The sequence below is a fragment of the Mesoplodon bidens genome (assembly GCF_964165515.1).
Source record: "Mesoplodon bidens genome assembly, chromosome: 9".
NCBI lineage: Eukaryota > Metazoa > Chordata > Mammalia > Artiodactyla > Ziphiidae > Mesoplodon > Mesoplodon bidens.
Genome location: NC_138166.1, coordinates 73,911,372 through 73,928,502, shown reverse-complemented (window position 1 = coordinate 73,928,502; position 17,131 = coordinate 73,911,372). Strand labels below are relative to the sequence as shown.

Genomic DNA, 17,131 nt, shown 5'->3' with positions numbered 1-17,131 from the left:
AATCTCAGGGGTTGCCATTTCTCTAGACATTTAAAATAAAAAAGTATTGAGACAGAAGTGAGAAAATTAATTTACTTACAACTAAGAAAGTTCACTAAGAGAATGCCTGCAATGGTATGATGATGTTATTTCACCTCTTGCCAACGGCTTTAAAAAAGTAGTGAATAATTTGTCTTTCGATCCCCTGGGAACAAGGACACTCTAACTCAACCTCACCACCTTATTCTTGAGGTATTCTTCCAAAATAATCCTAATCAACACGGTTATAATTCAAAGAACCTGTAAGGTATTTTAGGTTATGTTGCTATACTTCTCAAATAATTATTGAGAGCTAGATACTTAAGGAGACCATATGAATTTTTGTCCTAAGCAGGAATCTTCTGAGAGTGAAATGAGGTGGCTATTGGTAATACTAATAATTATGTTGGGACAGCAGGTATAAACCAGGATGTATGGTCATCTTAGGCTGGAGAGGTAGGCAGAGGCCAGGTTCACAGGGCCTTGAAAGCCATGTTCAGAAGCCTGGACTCTATCCTAAGTGCAACACGAAATCTTTGAAGAATTTCAAGCAGGAGATTTCATGATCTGATTTGCATTTCAAAAGATCACTGGCTATGGAGAAGATCACAGAAACACAAATGTGGGGGACTAAAAAGTATAGCTAGGCACAATATATGAAAGAAAAAAAAAGTACTCCTACTTTCTAGCATATTTTATCCTGAAAATAAAAAATAGGTTAAACCTATGAAAGAACCACATTTAAAACCTTAAGAAATTTGATTATAAAACACACTAGGACAAGAGTTCACTTCCAAATAATTTTATTTGTTCTAAGATTTTGTAATTTAATGAAAAGAAGTTTGATGTAAACTTAGGGAGATGAGTCATGAACATGACATTAAAGAATATCATCATATCATGTTCCTCAAATCAATGTATGAGAATTACTACTTGGATTTAATTCAAGGTACAACCATTTTTCCATTTTTGACTATCATAATACATTTACTATTTAAAGTTTCTTGAAAACAATAGTAAACATTATTAGAAATATTTACTTCAAAAAAAAGGAATATTAAGTTATAAAATGTCCATTCTGTAAGTTACTATAAATTTCAAGATATCACAAAATCACCATCATATTTACATAATACAAAAGAAAAAAGTGCACACTGGATGACTTACAGTGCAGACCCCATTTGGATAATGTTCTTTTACATAAGCTCGCAGAGCAGCTTCTACTGAAGTTCTCCAAGATTCAATTGCATTTTCTGCTTCGTATGGTCTTGGATCAGTTGCTTCCTTTCTTAAGTGATCAAATTTGAAACAGATTCTGTTTTTTGGATCCAAAAACTTTCCATTTCCCAGGTCACCATGTTCTGTAATCAATACCTTCAATGATGCAATAAATTTTGGGAAAAAAAATTTTAAATAGCATTTAAATACTGATACATTATACATTCACTTGAACTTTTTCCTTAAAACTATGAAATAATTCTATTCCAAGCAACTGGCTTAACTATATGGCACAAATATAATACTTCAAATGAGTAGACTATAAAGACAATGAGGCTGCTCTCATGCAGCTCAGATCAGTGGATCTGATTTTCTCCCAATATAACATCCAGCTACCCAGTGGGGGAAAAAAAATCCATCGTCTAATACCCTGCTCGAGTCAGGTTTTGTTTTGTTTTTGAGAACTATGGACAGTTTACTATTTCTGTTAACAGTCTCCAGTTCCTCAAAACTAAGGAACTGGTAATAACCTTCATTGAGAACGGTTACAAGGGAATGTTTTTAATCCACTTAGAATCCTCTTCAGTGTGTCCTACATTACTCCTGGGCCCACAATCTCATCTACTGTTAAGTGCCTGCTGCTTGTTTTTATTAAGATAATCATTGACAGTTGTTTTCAACTGACTTCCAAATTTTAACAAATGTAATTTCTTCATTTATGTGCATTTAAATTATACACGCATAAATTTGACATTCTGTGTTTTCTTTTAAAAAATTTCGCTCTTTTTCCTTCCCATGCGACTCTCCCAATCTTTGACTCTATACCTATGTCAGGACTCCCCCATCCCTTTGATGTAAATTATGCAAACACAGGATGTACCCTTCTGAATTTTTTTCAGTCCTATTATCCTACACAGATAAATACATACACATCTATATATACATACACACACATCCAGGGGGGTTTTTTGGCCACTGTTCTACAAGAATGGAACGAAAATGCATACATATTTTTCTGCATCTGGTTTTTTTTCCAATATCAACACTTTATAGAAATCCTTCAGAGTCAACTGGTAAACCTCTCATCATTCTTTTTAATGGTTGCATACTATCCCATCATGGGGGTATAACAATTTATTCTGCCATTCCACTACTGTTGGACCATCTCTTTATTTCCAGGCTGTTCTCTTTTTGGGAGGAGGGATAGGCACATTAAAAATGTTAAAGTATTATTGTACATATATTCTAACATACTAATGTTTCTATTTCCACTGGATGCTTCTATTTCTCTTAGATAGATTCTCAGCAGTGAGGACAGTAGGTAAAGGGTTTGTATATTTTTAATTTTTAAGACATAATTAGACTGCTTTCCAAAAATGGCTGTGACAATCTACATTTCTGCAAACAATATATGAGATACCTCCCTTCACATTATCACCATCAATAGGTATACAGTTCTTTTTTCAGTCTGATGAGTATAAAATATATCTCATTACTTTAATATATTTCTCTGGCTCACAGGTCTAAATATCTCCAAGTTTGTGGGCCATTTTCTCTTCTGTGAGCAAATATTTTTAAATATTTTTCATCTGGGTGGGTTTTTTTCTTACTAATTTATAAGAGTCCTTTATTTAAGGTACTTGTTTTATTCTACAGTTAAAATAATTGATATGTAGCAAAATGTCCATCTTTTCTTTTATAGTTTCTGGGTTTCCAGTCTTATTTAAGATGGTTTCCCCTGCCCTTAATTATACATGTAGACTCTTTTCTCCTAAAATTCTAGTCATTTTACAAATTTTTAATCCACCTGAAATTTATTTCTATATACTGTAAGACAGAGGACTGGTTTAACTATATGGCATATGTAGTTGATAGAAACCAGTGGTACCAATACCCTTTATTATATGTCTGTCTAAATTATAACCTTATCATGTATAAAAATATTCATATATTTGGGGACTAAATTCTGGCTTGATATGCTGCTCTACTGATCTATTTGCCTACACAATACCACGCTGATTTGACTTTACATTGGTTATAAAGCACCTTCTGCTATCTAGCAATGCAACTGTCTCTCACCACTCTTACATTTTTCTTGTGTTTCTTCAAGCATGTTTTTCATATAGTTTATGAAAATTTTGACTAATTAAAAAACTATCAGGATTCTAATCAAACTGCATTAAATTCATATTTTAGTTTTTAAATAATTTAACTTTCTACCTCAAAATAGAATTCAGTGTGCTCTTCCATTTGCTCAGAACCTGTTTTATGTGTTTCAAGATAACCACCATTTTCTTCACATTCCTATGCATTTCTTGTTAAGGTTTATGTTCAGTATTACCACTATTTAAAATGAAACTCCTCCCCCTCCAACCACTACTAGTGTAAAGTCCCTACTTGCCACAATAGAGGAAAGTTAATGCACTTTGTACACTTACCTTAAATTCAGCCATCTCACAAAATTCTGTTAAGTCTAATAGGTTATTTTGGTTGGGAGGTTAATTTATGGAAGTTTCTCACCATTTCTAAATATATAAATCATGTCACCTAAGAGTTTTCTGTTCTTTTCCAAAGCTTTAAGAGTTCTCATTCTCTTATTTGCTATACTTCCATCTATGATAAATAATAATGGTGATAAGTTGACATACTTGGCTAATTTTCTATGTTAACTAAAATTATATTAGTGTTTACAGTTTGATATTTACTACTGTTTTTCATTAAACAGTATATTATATTTAAGAGGTTTTCTTCTATCCCTATTTTACTTAGGGTTTTTGTAATGAGGATTAGCTGCTGGATTTTTCAAATCCCTTTTCACTGTCTATTGATGTATAATAAGGTTTTTCTCTTTATTTGTTGATTAAGCAATAAGAGCAATATATTGCCTCACATGGAACCACTCCTGCATTCCTATAATAAATTCTATTTAGTCTTGGCATATTATTCTTTTGATATATTTCTGGATTCTGTTTGTTAATATCTGTTTAAAGTTTTAAAACCTATAGTCATATGTGAGATTAGTATAGTTTGCTTTTTTTGTTTTATATTTATTAGGTTTAAGTATTAAAATTACAGTAGGTTCATAAAATGAGTTTGAGAGCTATCCAACATTTTAAAAGGTTTCATCCCTGGATCCAGCAATTCTTTTAGGGATTTACCTTAACAAAACTATGGTCCATGTGCCCAGAGGTACAATGATGTTCAGTACAGCATTGTTTATAACAGTTAAAAAAAAAAATCAAAACCACAAAATCTCCCAAGGAAAAAAAATTTAAGAGCTTCATGAAATGAAACACTACATGCCTTTATATGTATGTGTGTGTATACACACACATGCATAAATCTATCTATCTACCTACCTACCCACGTTTACTTTTTCCCTTCAGTTATAAGTCATCTTCTGTCTGGTCTCTCTTTTTCCCCTATAACTACGAGACTACATATTACATAATGAATAATGCCAAATGCAAGCTTTAATATAATTTGCCACTGAGAACTAATTGTTACTACTCTCTCTTATGTTTTACCTCCAGTTCCTTCTTCATATTGTTTTATATAAATTGTGCTTCATGTAAGCATGACAGAAACACAATTACTGTTCAATTGCTAGTAACTTTAAACCAAAAAATAAAAACTAAGAATGCTAGTGACTTTTGGGGCTTTTCTTTGCTTAGCAATTCCAACTTGCACTTTGGAAAGAAAAGATTTAATAATTACTAAATGCTAAGTTACATGAAGAACTGTAGAATTCCAGAGCAACTAAATTATGACATAAATCTTACTAATATAAACTCTAGATTTTGGATTAATATAGGATTGACTTTTTTCCTATAAAAAACAAGAAAGTAGGTTTAAAACAATTATCTTCTAAAATCTTAAAATAATTACATTTGAATATTTCTAAAAGGGACTTTCTGCTAATAGCATTATTGGTCTCAACAAAAGAAACTATATTTTCAATTAGTTTGCTCCTAAGTGGCTATGATTAAAATGAATGCTTTTTTTTTTAACCTTTAAACATACCACTTCACAATTCTTGCAGGATACACTAACCATTATAAATGAAATAAAGAATATCAGATCCTGTGTTTATATGAAACATACCTGATCTTCATAACCTTCAATTTTTACTGGAGTAAACTGGTCCAAGTTATACTGTGCAAATGCACTAAAAAAGAAAAGGGTCAATTATTTAAAATTACATACTTAATGTTTTTAAAAAAATCACAAACAATTCACTGTCAAATAAAAGTCTCCTGCACTGCACATGGCAAGTTAAATAAAACTGTAATTCCCTACTACTGATCTTATAGTAGGTATAAATATTATATAGGTATGGCTTTTTAAAAACCGGTGAATGACATCCAGCTTTCAATGCTTAGCAAAAAAATCAAATCAGTAAATATAATCAGTCCTTTCCTTCAAAACCCTGAAAGTAAAGGTTAGCCACTTATAAGACACATATCCAACTATTCAAGTATATACTAACATTTAGTATACAACATACCGGGAAACAGAGTAGGTGCTGTGAGAGATGCAAAGAGTAATTAGACAGATCAAAGGGCTTACAGTTGAATAGGAGCTATGATAAACATAATCATAACACAAAGAAGAAAGTACCATAAGAGAATGACCAATAAACATCACACAGAATATATATTTTTAAAAATTACATTCTGTTGAGGCAAGGGTATGAAGAAAAGAGAATCAGGGGTGATATCATAATGGAAGTGATACTGAGAAATGGCCTTGAAATAATGGGTAGGCTCTCTGGTCTTACAGAAATTGGAGGGAAGAGAAGAGTAATTCAATTAGAGGGACCAAGATGAGCAAAATACAAGAGGAGAAGATAGGTTAAGTCCAACATCACAGAAAGCACCAAGCTCAATGCCTGGCATATAGCAGGTGTTCAGTTATATTTACTGCCTTCAACTGAAAGGCCCTGCATGATGGAAAAATTACTTCATTTGGGAGGCAAAGCAGAATTACAGAAGCTTTTTGAGAAAAGACAACCACGAACTACTTCTGAAGAAGATTAATTTGGCAGCAGTGTATATGACAATTGGGTGGTGGAGCAACTAGAGACAGAAACGTAGTTGGGCTATCATTAGGCAAACGTCCATGTTAGAACAGCTGAGAGTCTGAACTAGGAAACGGTGACGAGCTAGAGCCAAGAATAAAGCCTCTCTCTACTTTCATATGAGTAAAGAATAATGTATTACATAATTACATAATACATTTGTAGGAAAAACTCCCATAGCACAAAAAAATTACCTAAAAAATAAAGATCACACTGTGTTTTATTAAGTCTATAACCTAGGAAATTTCTTCCACTTACTAGGAAAGATAGTGAGAATTTTAAAATTTAGGAGTACATCTCTAAATCTAATCTACTTGGAAGCTTTTCAGATTACTCTGGATGGTAAGATGTCCACTGAATTTTTAGGTGTTAGCTATTGAATCTCCTCAAAAGAGGAGATGGAGCAAAGCATTACTGATGAGTTAACATTAGAAGACTAGTAAATGTAAAAACAGCAAAGTAGGATTAAATTCTTAGCTGTCAATTCCTGACACTGCATGTCAAAAAAAGATGGGGGTAAATATAGAAACGTATGGAGGGAAAGGGAGATTTTCTTTATTCATTAAAACTGTAATTTTCTTAGGAATAGCCCCAACATAGCCAGGCAGTTACTATCCCTTAAATGTATTTATCTCGAAAGTATGTTTGAGATTAAAAAGTATTCTAAATCACTTAGAATTTAGGGTTCACTTTCCAGTAAAAGACATATTTATTTAACTAATAAATTTAGATAGTAATTTGGTCTTGGGTCCTTTACTGCTCATATCAAAGCCCGTTCACCTATAATCTGGGAGTGGGGTAAGAAGAGGAAATCTGAAAAGGAGACAATGAATATGAAATAAGTAAATGCTCAAAGCAAGTTAAACAGGTGACAATTATGCAGTATGGCAGTAAAGGTACTCATTAACCTAGGAGTCAGACTACAGAATATCTAGGTTTTGTTCGAACCCTGATATTAGCTAGTATGGGCCCCACTTACCATATCCACAAAAAAGAGGGGTTTGAACTAGATGACTTCCAAAGTCCCTTCTAGTTCAGAAAACTTACTCCATTTACCCACTCATCATCCATTTACCTACCCCTTCACCCATGCAAATATTTAGGTGTTAAGCACTCTATTAGACACAGTGAAAACAATAATTTTTCTGCCCTTGTAGAGTTCTGTAGCCCAATCACCCATTTCTAAGTCACCTGTTCCTGTATTTAGATTTTTTAATACCCTTTACCGTTAAGTCATTCACATCTTATACTTTTCACCATGTGTTTCCACATCATCTCTCTTATTTACTATTTGAATTGTGTTCATCATTTAAACTCAGCTCAAAAACCATGTCTAAATAGAAATTTAAAATTTCTTCCTTTGGGCTGCAAAGGTCTTTGATATGCCTCTATATTTTATTTCAGTTGGCCAGACATTCAACATGTCTGACTCCCCACTGGAAAATCCCTAAGAGGTTTATTTGTCTCATCATCACAGTGAAGTCTGGTATTCGTTATGTCTGTTGAATAAAAGGCTATTTCTGGATATTTCAAAGTTTTCTAGACTTGAGAGTACCAAGTCTTCAGTATGCCTAATTTTACTGTGAAATACACTGAATTTTATGCCGTTCAGTAAAGATGTCCCATTAGAACCATTTTTAAGAATAGCCATGTTTTCCTCCCCTTACAAAAAGATAGGAAGAGGAATTTCTCAAAAATAAATTTTAAATTAAAAGAGTTAAAGCAACAGGAAAAAGGTGGAAGAAAGGAGGAAAAGAAGTACACAGAAGGAGCTGTACTTGTATAAAATAAATTCAGTATCAAAAAATGCAATTGAAGAAGCAATAGGACTATGGCTATGCACTTACTCTGGTGAAACTGCCACTAGTAGGACACATTTTAAATGTTTTTATAATGCTTTCCAAGCTTATGTTATATAGGTCTGGACAGTCTCAATGACAGGTGATACGTTATCTTTTGAGGATGAAACCAGGTTTGGAGGTTATTTCAAAGTAATTCAGAACCAAGTCAAGTGAACAATGGGGGTAACAGCATGTTTGTTTGAAAATTATTTCACTGACAGGACACTGTGAACCAGAGTAATATAATTCTAAAGTCAATCAATGATTTAAGGTATATTTCTGTACTTCACAGATAAATTCAGATGTCTGCAAAATGAATCTGAACAAAGAGTTTTGAGAAACTCTTTTGTGTACAAAGACTACTATTGAAGTCAACAAAAAGAATCAATTCTTTCTCTTCTTGTTCATCTAGTTAGCAATCACTTACTGAGACTATAACCACAGGCAAGAAAGCCTGAAGTTTCTACTGAAGGTTTTGATGTTTTTTGAGGTCATACCATAAACATCTTGTTTTATCATTAGGTACTGATTTCCTCAAAGACTAATCTCCTTAAAAGATCAGAATATCAGGCATTTAATGTATATACCTCTTGAAACATGGACCAAGACTGTTCCTGAAATTTGGTTCATAATAAAAGAGAAATATAGCTCACATTCCAATTTTTTTAAAAAAGAACTCCAATTTATTTAAATGTAACAGTCATCAGATAAATACTCCTTTGGACAAATAAAATTTCAATGCTTTCATCATTTTTTATTCAAATGTGTAACTGTTTCATACCACTTATATAATTATGAATATTTTTCTGATCTTCATTAAACTTTACTCAGCAGGGGAAAAACTCTTCAACAAACGAACTTTGTTACAACGCAGAAACTAACACACCATTCTAAAACAATTATACTCCAATAAAGATGTTAAAAAACAAAAACAAAAAACAAACGAAGTTTCTCATTTCCTTAACTTTAAAAAAAATTCACTAATTTTTGCACCTACATGCAACAATCCACACATTTATTTACCACAGAGAACTCAGAGAAAAACGTTACTTTGAAAGTACTGGGGGCGAGGGGGAAGATGGCAGAAGAGTAAGACGCAGAGATCACCTTTCTCCCCACAGATACATCAGAAATACATCTACACGTGGAACAACTCCTACAGAACACCTACTGAACGCTGGCAGAAGACCTCAGACCTCCCAAAAGGCAAGAACCTCCCCACGTACCTGGGTAGGGCAAAAGAAAAAGCAGAGGCAAAAGAATAGGGACGGGGCTTCCCTGGTGGCGCAGTGGTTGAGAATCTGCCTGCCAATGCAGGGTACACGGGTTCAAGCCCTGGTCTGGGAGGATCCCGCGGGCCGCGGAGCAACTAGGCCCCTGAACCACAGCTACTGAGCCTGCGCGTCTGGAGCCTGTGCTGTGCAACAAGAGAGGCCACGATAGTCAGAGGCCCGCGCACTGTGATGAAGAGTGGCCCGCGCTTGCCGCGGCTGGAGAAAGCCCTCGCACAGAATCGAAGACCCAACACAACTATCTATCTATCTAAAAATCAATAAAGAATAGGAAAGGGACCTGCACCAGTGGGAGGGAACTGTGAAGGAGGAATTCCACACACTAGGAAGCCACTTCGCGGGTGGAGACAGTGGGTGGCGGAGGGGGGAAGCTTCGGAGCCGCGGAGAAGAGCGCAGCAACAGGGGTGTGGAGGGCAAAGCGGAGAGATTCCCGCACAGAAGGATCGGTGCCGACCAGCACTCTCCAGCCCAAGAGGCTTGTCTGCTCACCGGCCGGGGCGGGCGGGGCTGGGAGCTGAGGCTTGCTTGGTCTGATTGCAGGGAGAGGACTGGCAGCGTGAACATAGCCTGAAGGGGTTAGTGCACCACGGCTAGCCGGGAGGGAGTCCGGGAAAAAGTCTGGAGCTGCCGAAGGGGCAAGAGACTTTTTCTTCCCTCTTTGTTTCCTGGTGCGAGAGGAGAGGGGATTAAGAGCGCTGCTTAAAGGAGCTCCAGAGACGGGCGCAAGCCGCGGCTAAAAGCGCGGACGCCAGAGGCGGGCATGAGACGCTAAGGCTGCTGCTGCCGCCACCAAGAAGCCTGTGTGCGAGCACAGGTCACTATCCACACCCCCCTTCCGGGGAGCCTGTGCACCCCGCCACTGCCAGGGTCCCAGGAGCCAGGGACCACTTCCCCAGGAGAACGCACGGCGCGCCTCAGGCTGGCGCAACGTCCCGCTGGCCTCTGCCGCCGCAGGCTCGCCCGCATCCCTACCCCTCCCTCCCACCCAGCCTGAGTGAGCCAGAGCCCCCGAATCAGCTGCTCCTTTAACCCCGTCCTGTCTGAGCGAAGAACAGACGCCCTCAGGCGATCTACATGCAGAGGCGGGTCCAAATCCAAAGCTGAACCCCAGGAGCTGTGCGAACAAAGAAGATAAAGGGAAATTTCTCCCAGCAGCCTCAGGAGCAGCGGATTAAATCTCCACAATCAACTTGATGTACCCTGCATCTGTGGAATACCTGAATAGACAATGAGTCATCCCAAATTGAGGAGGTGGACTTTGAGAGCAAGATTTATTATTTTTTCCCCTTTTCCTCTTTTTGTGAGTGTGTGTTTCTGTGTGAGATTTTGTCTGTATAACTTTGCTTTCACCATTTGTCCTAGGGTCTGTCCATCCGGTGTTTTTTGTTTGTTTGGTTTTGTTTTTTACTTAAAAAAATTTTTTTTTCTTGATTATTTTTTATTTTAATAACTTTATTTTATTTTATCTTACTTTATTTTATCCTCTTTCTTCCTTCCTTTCTTTCTCTCTCTCTCCCTCCCTCCCTCCCTCCCTCTCTTTCTTTCTCTCTTTCTTTCTACTTTTTCTCCCTTTTATTCTGAGCCGTGTGGATGAAAGGCTCTTGGTGCTACAGCCAGGAGTCAGTGCTGTGCCTCTGAGGTAGGAGAGCCAACTTCAGGACACTGGTCTACAAGAGACCTCCCAGCTCCACGTAATATCAAACGGCGAATATCTCCCAGAGATCTCCATCTCAACACCAACACCCAGCTTCACTCAACGACCAGCAAGCTACAGTGCTGGACACCCTATGCCAAGCAACTAGCAAGACAGGAACACAACCCCACCTATTTGCAGAGAGGCTGCCTAAAATCATAAGGCCACAGACACCCCAAAACAAACCACCAGACGTGGACCTGCCCACCAGAAAGACAAGATCCAGCCTTATCCGCCAGAACACAGGCACTAGTCCCCTCCAGCAGGAAGCCTACACAACCCACTGAACCAACTTTAGCCACTGGGGACAGACACCAAAAACAACGGGAACTACGAACCTGCAGCCTGCAAAAAGGAGACCCCAAACACAGTAAGATAAGCAAAACGAGGAGACAGAAAAACACACAGCAGATGAAGGAGCAAGGCAAAAACACACCAGACCTAACAAATGAAGAGGAAATAGGCAGTCTACCTGAAAAAGAATTCAGAATAGTGGTAGTAAAGATGATCCAAAATCTTGGAAACAGAATAGAGAAAATGCAAGAAACATTTAACAAGGACCTAGAAGAACTAAAGAGGAAACAAGCAATGATGAACAACACAATAAATGAAAATACTGTTGTTACAAGTTCATAAACATTGTATGTTTTCTTTACTCCTGTAAGACTTTTGTCAACAAGCTATATGCTATTATAAAGAAAACTAATTTTACTTGGGTATATAAATAATTTTAAAAGATTTAAAGAACTTAGGAATAAGAGGCCATTCACCCAGAAACTAATAACTAAAGTCAAAGATATCAAGTAAACTGATTTCTATTATGTACTTTAATATAATAATTAATGGGTGGAAGCAACCCGACTGTCCACTGACATGTGAATGGATAAACAAAATGTGGTGTATATATATATATATGTATGTAAACACACACACACATTCAGTGTTAAAAAGGAAGGAAATCCTAACACATGCTCCAACATAAATGAACTTTGAAGACATTCTGCTAAGTAGAATAAACCAGTCACAAAAGGACAAATACTGTATGACTCCACTTCATACATTAAATAGAATGATGGTTCCCAAGGGCTAGGAGGAAGGGAGAATGGGAAATTATTGCTTAAAGGGTATGGAGTTTCAGTTTGGGAAAATAAAAAGTTCTGGAGATGGATGGTGGTGATGGTTACACAAAAATGTGTATGTACTTAATGCCAAAGAACTCTGTGCCTAAAAATGGTTAAAATGTTAAACTTCATAATAAGTATATTTTCCCCACAATAAAAAATAATAAATACAAATTGCTATTAAAAGATAAAAGTGGGCTTCCCTGGTGGCACAGCGGTTGAGAATCTGCCTGCTAATGCAGGGGACACAGGTTCAAGCCCTGGTCTGGGAGGATTCCACATGCCGCGGAGCAACTAGGCCCATGAGCCACAACTACTGAGCCAGTGCATCTGGAGCCTGTGCTCCGCAGCAGGAGAGGCCGCGATAGTGAGAGGCCCGTGCACCGCGATGAAGAGTGGCCCCTGCTTACCACAACTACAGAAAGCCCTCCCATAGAAATGAAGACCCAACACAGCAAAAATAAATTAATTAATTAATAAACTCCTACCCCCAACATCTTCTTAAAAAAAAAAAAAAGAAGACAAAAGGACATAAAAGACCCCTAATAGCCAAAACAATCTTGAGAAAGAAGAACGGAGCTGGAGCAATCATGTTCCCAGACTTCAGACTTATACTATGAAGCTACAGTAATCAAAACAGTATGGTGCTGACACAAAAACAGATATATAGATCAATGGAACAGAATAGAGAATCCAGAAATAAACCCACACACTTATGGTCAATTAACCTATGACCAAGAAGGCAAGAATATAAAATGGAAAAAAGACAGTCTCTTCAATAAGTGGTGCTGGGAAAACTGGACAGCTACATGTAAAAGAATGAAATTAGAACACTCCCTAACACCATACACAAAAATAAACTCAAAACGGATTAGAGACCTAAATTTAAGACCGGATACTATAAAACTCTTAGAGGAAAACATAGGAAGAACACTCTTTGACATAAATCACAGCAAGATCTTTTTTGATCCACCTCCTAGAGTAATGGAAATAAAAACAAAAATAAACAAATGGGACCTAATGAAACTTCAAAGCTTTTGCACAGCAAAGGAAACCATAAACAAGACAAAAAGACAACCCTCAGAATGGGAGAAAATAGTTGCAAATGAATCAACGGACAAAGGATTAATCTCCAAAATATATAAACAGCTCATGCAGCTCAATATTAAAAAAACAAACAACCCAATCCAAAAATGGGCAGAAGACCTAAATAGACATTTCTCCAAAGAAGACATACAGATGGCCAAGAAGCACATGAAAAGCTGCTCAACATCACTAATTATTAGAGAAATGCAAATCAAAACTACAATAAGGTATCACCTCACACCAGTCAGAATGGGCATCATCAGAAAATCTACAAACAACAAATGCTGCAGAGGGTGTGGAGAAAAGGGAACCCTCTTGCACTGCTGGTGGGAATGTAAATTGATACAGTCACTATGGAGAACAGTATGGAGGTTCCTTAAAAAACTGAAAATAGAATTACCATATGATCCAGCAATCCCACTACTCTGGGCATATACCCAGAGAAAACCATAATTCAAAAAGACACATGCACCCCAATGTTCATTGCAGCACTATTTACAATAGCCAGGTCATGGAAGCAACCTATATGCCCACTGACAGATGAATGGATAAAGATGATGTGGTACATATATACAATGGAATATTACTCAGCCATAAAAAGGAACAAAATTGAGTCATTTGTTGAGACGTGGATGGATCTAGAGACTGTCATACAGAGTGAAGTAAGTCAGAAAGAGAAAAACAAATATCGTATATTAATGCATATATATGGAACCTAGAAAAATGGTACAGATGAACCTGTTTGCAGGGCAGAAATTGAGACACACATGTAGAGAACAAATGTACGGACACCAAGGGGGGAAAGCAGCAGGGGGGTGGGGGTGGGAGTGTGATGAATTGGGTGATTGGGATTGACACATATCCACTGATGTGTATAAAACTGATGACTAATAAGAGCCTGCTGTATAAAAAAATAAATTAAATAAAATTCAAAAAAAAAAGACCTAAATATAAGACTGGAAACCATAAAACTCCTAGAGAAAAACACAGACAACACTCTTTTATATAAATCGTAGCAATATTTTTTTGAATCCATCTCCTAAAGCAAAGGAGATAAAAGGGACCTAATTAAACTTAAATGCTTTTGCACAGAACAGGAAACCATGAACAAAACAAAAAGACAAAATGAACGGGAGAAAATATTTGCAAATGATACAACTGATAAGGAATTAATATCCAGAATAAATAGTTCATACAGTTCAACAGCAAAAAGACAAACCACGTGATTTAAAAACAGGCAGAAGACCCGAATAGACATTTTTCCAAAGAGGCCATACAGATGGCCAACAGGCACATGAAAAAATGCTCAACATTGCTAATCGTTAGGGAAATGCAAATCAAAACCACAGTGAGATATCACCACACACCTGTCAGAATGGGTATCATCAAAAAAAAACACAAATAGGGCTTCCCTACTGGCGCAGTGGTTGAGTCCGCCTGCCGATGCAGGGGACACAGGTTCGTGCCCCGGTCCGGGAAGATCCCACATGCCGAGGAGCGGCTGGGCCCGTGAGCCATGGCCGCTGAGCCTGCACGTCTGGAGCCTGTGCTCCGCAATCGGAGAGGCCACAACAGTGAGAGGCCCGCTTACCGCAAAAAAAAAAAAAAGAACACAAATAACAAATGCTGGAGAGGACGTGGAGAAAAGGGAACCCTCCTACACTGTTGGTGGGAATGTACATTGGTGCAGCCACTGTGGGAAACAGTATGGAGGTTTCTCAAAAAACTAAAAATAAAACTAGCACATGACCCAGCAATTCCACTCCTAGGTATATATTGGAAGAAAATAAAAACACTACTTCAAAAAGATACATGCACCCCAATGTTTGTAGCAGCATTATTTACAATTGCCAAGATAATGGAAGCAACCTAAGTGGCCATCAACAGATTAATGGATAAAGAAGAAGTGGTAAATATATACAATGGAATACTACTCAGCCATAAAATAGAATGAAATTTTGCCATTTACAACAACATGGGTGGACTTGGAGGGCATTATGCTAAGTGAAATAAGTCAGAGAAAGACAAATACTGTATGATATCACTTATATGTGAAATCTAAGAATACAACAAACTAGTGAATATAACAAAACAGAAACAGACTCACAGATATAGAGAACTAGTGGTTACCAGTGGGGAGAGGGAAGGGGGGAGGGGCAAGATAAGGGTAGGGGATTAAGAAACACAAACTATTATGTACAGTATAAAATAAATAAGCTACAAGGATGTATTGTACAACACAGGGAATATAGCCAGTATTCTGTGGTAACTATTAATGGAATATAACTTTAAAAAATTGAGAATCACTATGTTATGTACCTATAACGTATATAATATTGTACATCAACTATACTTCAATTTAAAAATTGGAAAAAAATAACAGGAATTTAAATCAGAAGCAAAATCAGGTATGTCTAGAAGTCTGTTGAACCTCTACCTTCATTAGGATTAACAAATTTATTCGATAAAGCCTTACAAACAGTACAAAAATAGAATTAGAGCAAATTTCTCCCGTTAGTCAGGACTTCACATTTTGGGTAGTACACTAAGATGAAAGTAGGTGACTGGATGATACTGAACACTCTTTGTAAGGCACCTGAACATTTAATCTCCTCATTTTCAAGTGAGTAATGGAGTCCATTAGCCTAAAATACGGGTCCACAGGCCTTATTTAGGGAGGTGGGAGAGGGAAAGAGAACCAATTATTTCTCTGAAATCTTAAGATAGTTGTGGCAAGTCATGATTGTGGTCACTGGTCCAAAGATGATGTACTAGGATTTAGAACTGCTTAGTTCTTTGAATCACTCACAAATCTAATAAATACTTACTAAGTAAATGTGTCAGATACTATGTTAGGTATTTATGGATGAATAAAATAAGCTCCTACCCTCAAAAATCTATTGCTTTTTACTGAAGTACAGTTCATTTACAATATTTCAGGTGTAAAGCAAAGTGATTCAGTTATACATACATATATATATTCTTTTTCAGACTCTTTTCCATTATAGCTTATTACAAGATACTGAATATAGTTCCTTGTGCTATACAGTAGGTCCTTCTCAAAAATCTATTAGGATCAAGCATTTAACAGAAAGTAAAACCTGCATAAAATCTAAAGTATCACAATTTCACAAATCAAAGTTTCTAAAATAATTTTATCCAACTTTGCAAATGTCAAAATACAGTATTGAGTATATAAGCCACTGCCAAACACACAATGAATAGAGAATTTCATGTTATAATTGTGTCTCTATATCCTTCTGTGATCAAAAATATTTCTCCTCTAACCTAGTACGTACATATTATTACATATATTTGAACTTGATGTGCAAATATCTATTTCATGGATTAGTACCTAAAAACCACTTTTAAAATATTTTTTCCCATATCACTTTAATTATGTTAATATAATACATAATACTTACTGGGCTGCTCCTTCCCTGAGAAGATTATCATTATTAAGCAGTAACCGAACATCTGCAAAACAAACATTATTTTTTCTATATTACTATTTTCTTATATTTGAAATTTCTATGGAATGAATTTAGGTTATTTTAGTCATGTGTCAGTATCCTACCCACCCCCCAAAACATTTATGGGAGATCAAAATATCACTGTGATGACCAAAATAACCACAAAAACATACCATGGTATTAATAAAAAAAGAAAAGATTTTGGTAAGGAAATAGCAGATGGAATGAAATAAAAATATATGTTATTTCATACTCTTAATAGTCAATGCAGGCAGACTATAACATGTCTCCAAAGAACTAAAGTGGAG

General features: G+C 36.5%; 1 protein-coding gene across 1 annotated transcript in view; it reads right to left on the bottom strand.

Annotated features, from left to right (window-relative positions):
• CAPZA2 (capping actin protein of muscle Z-line subunit alpha 2) overlaps positions 1–17,131 on the bottom strand; it is a 57,587-nt gene that overhangs the window by 10,819 nt on the left and 29,637 nt on the right. The window contains exons 3-5 of the mRNA XM_081244916.1: positions 16,776–16,827; positions 5,341–5,404; positions 1,186–1,392 (exon numbers count right to left, since the gene is read on the bottom strand). Of these exons, the coding sequence (XP_081101042.1) occupies positions 1,186–1,392; positions 5,341–5,404; positions 16,776–16,827 (323 nt within the window). The remainder of the gene's footprint in view (positions 1–1,185; positions 1,393–5,340; positions 5,405–16,775; positions 16,828–17,131) is intronic.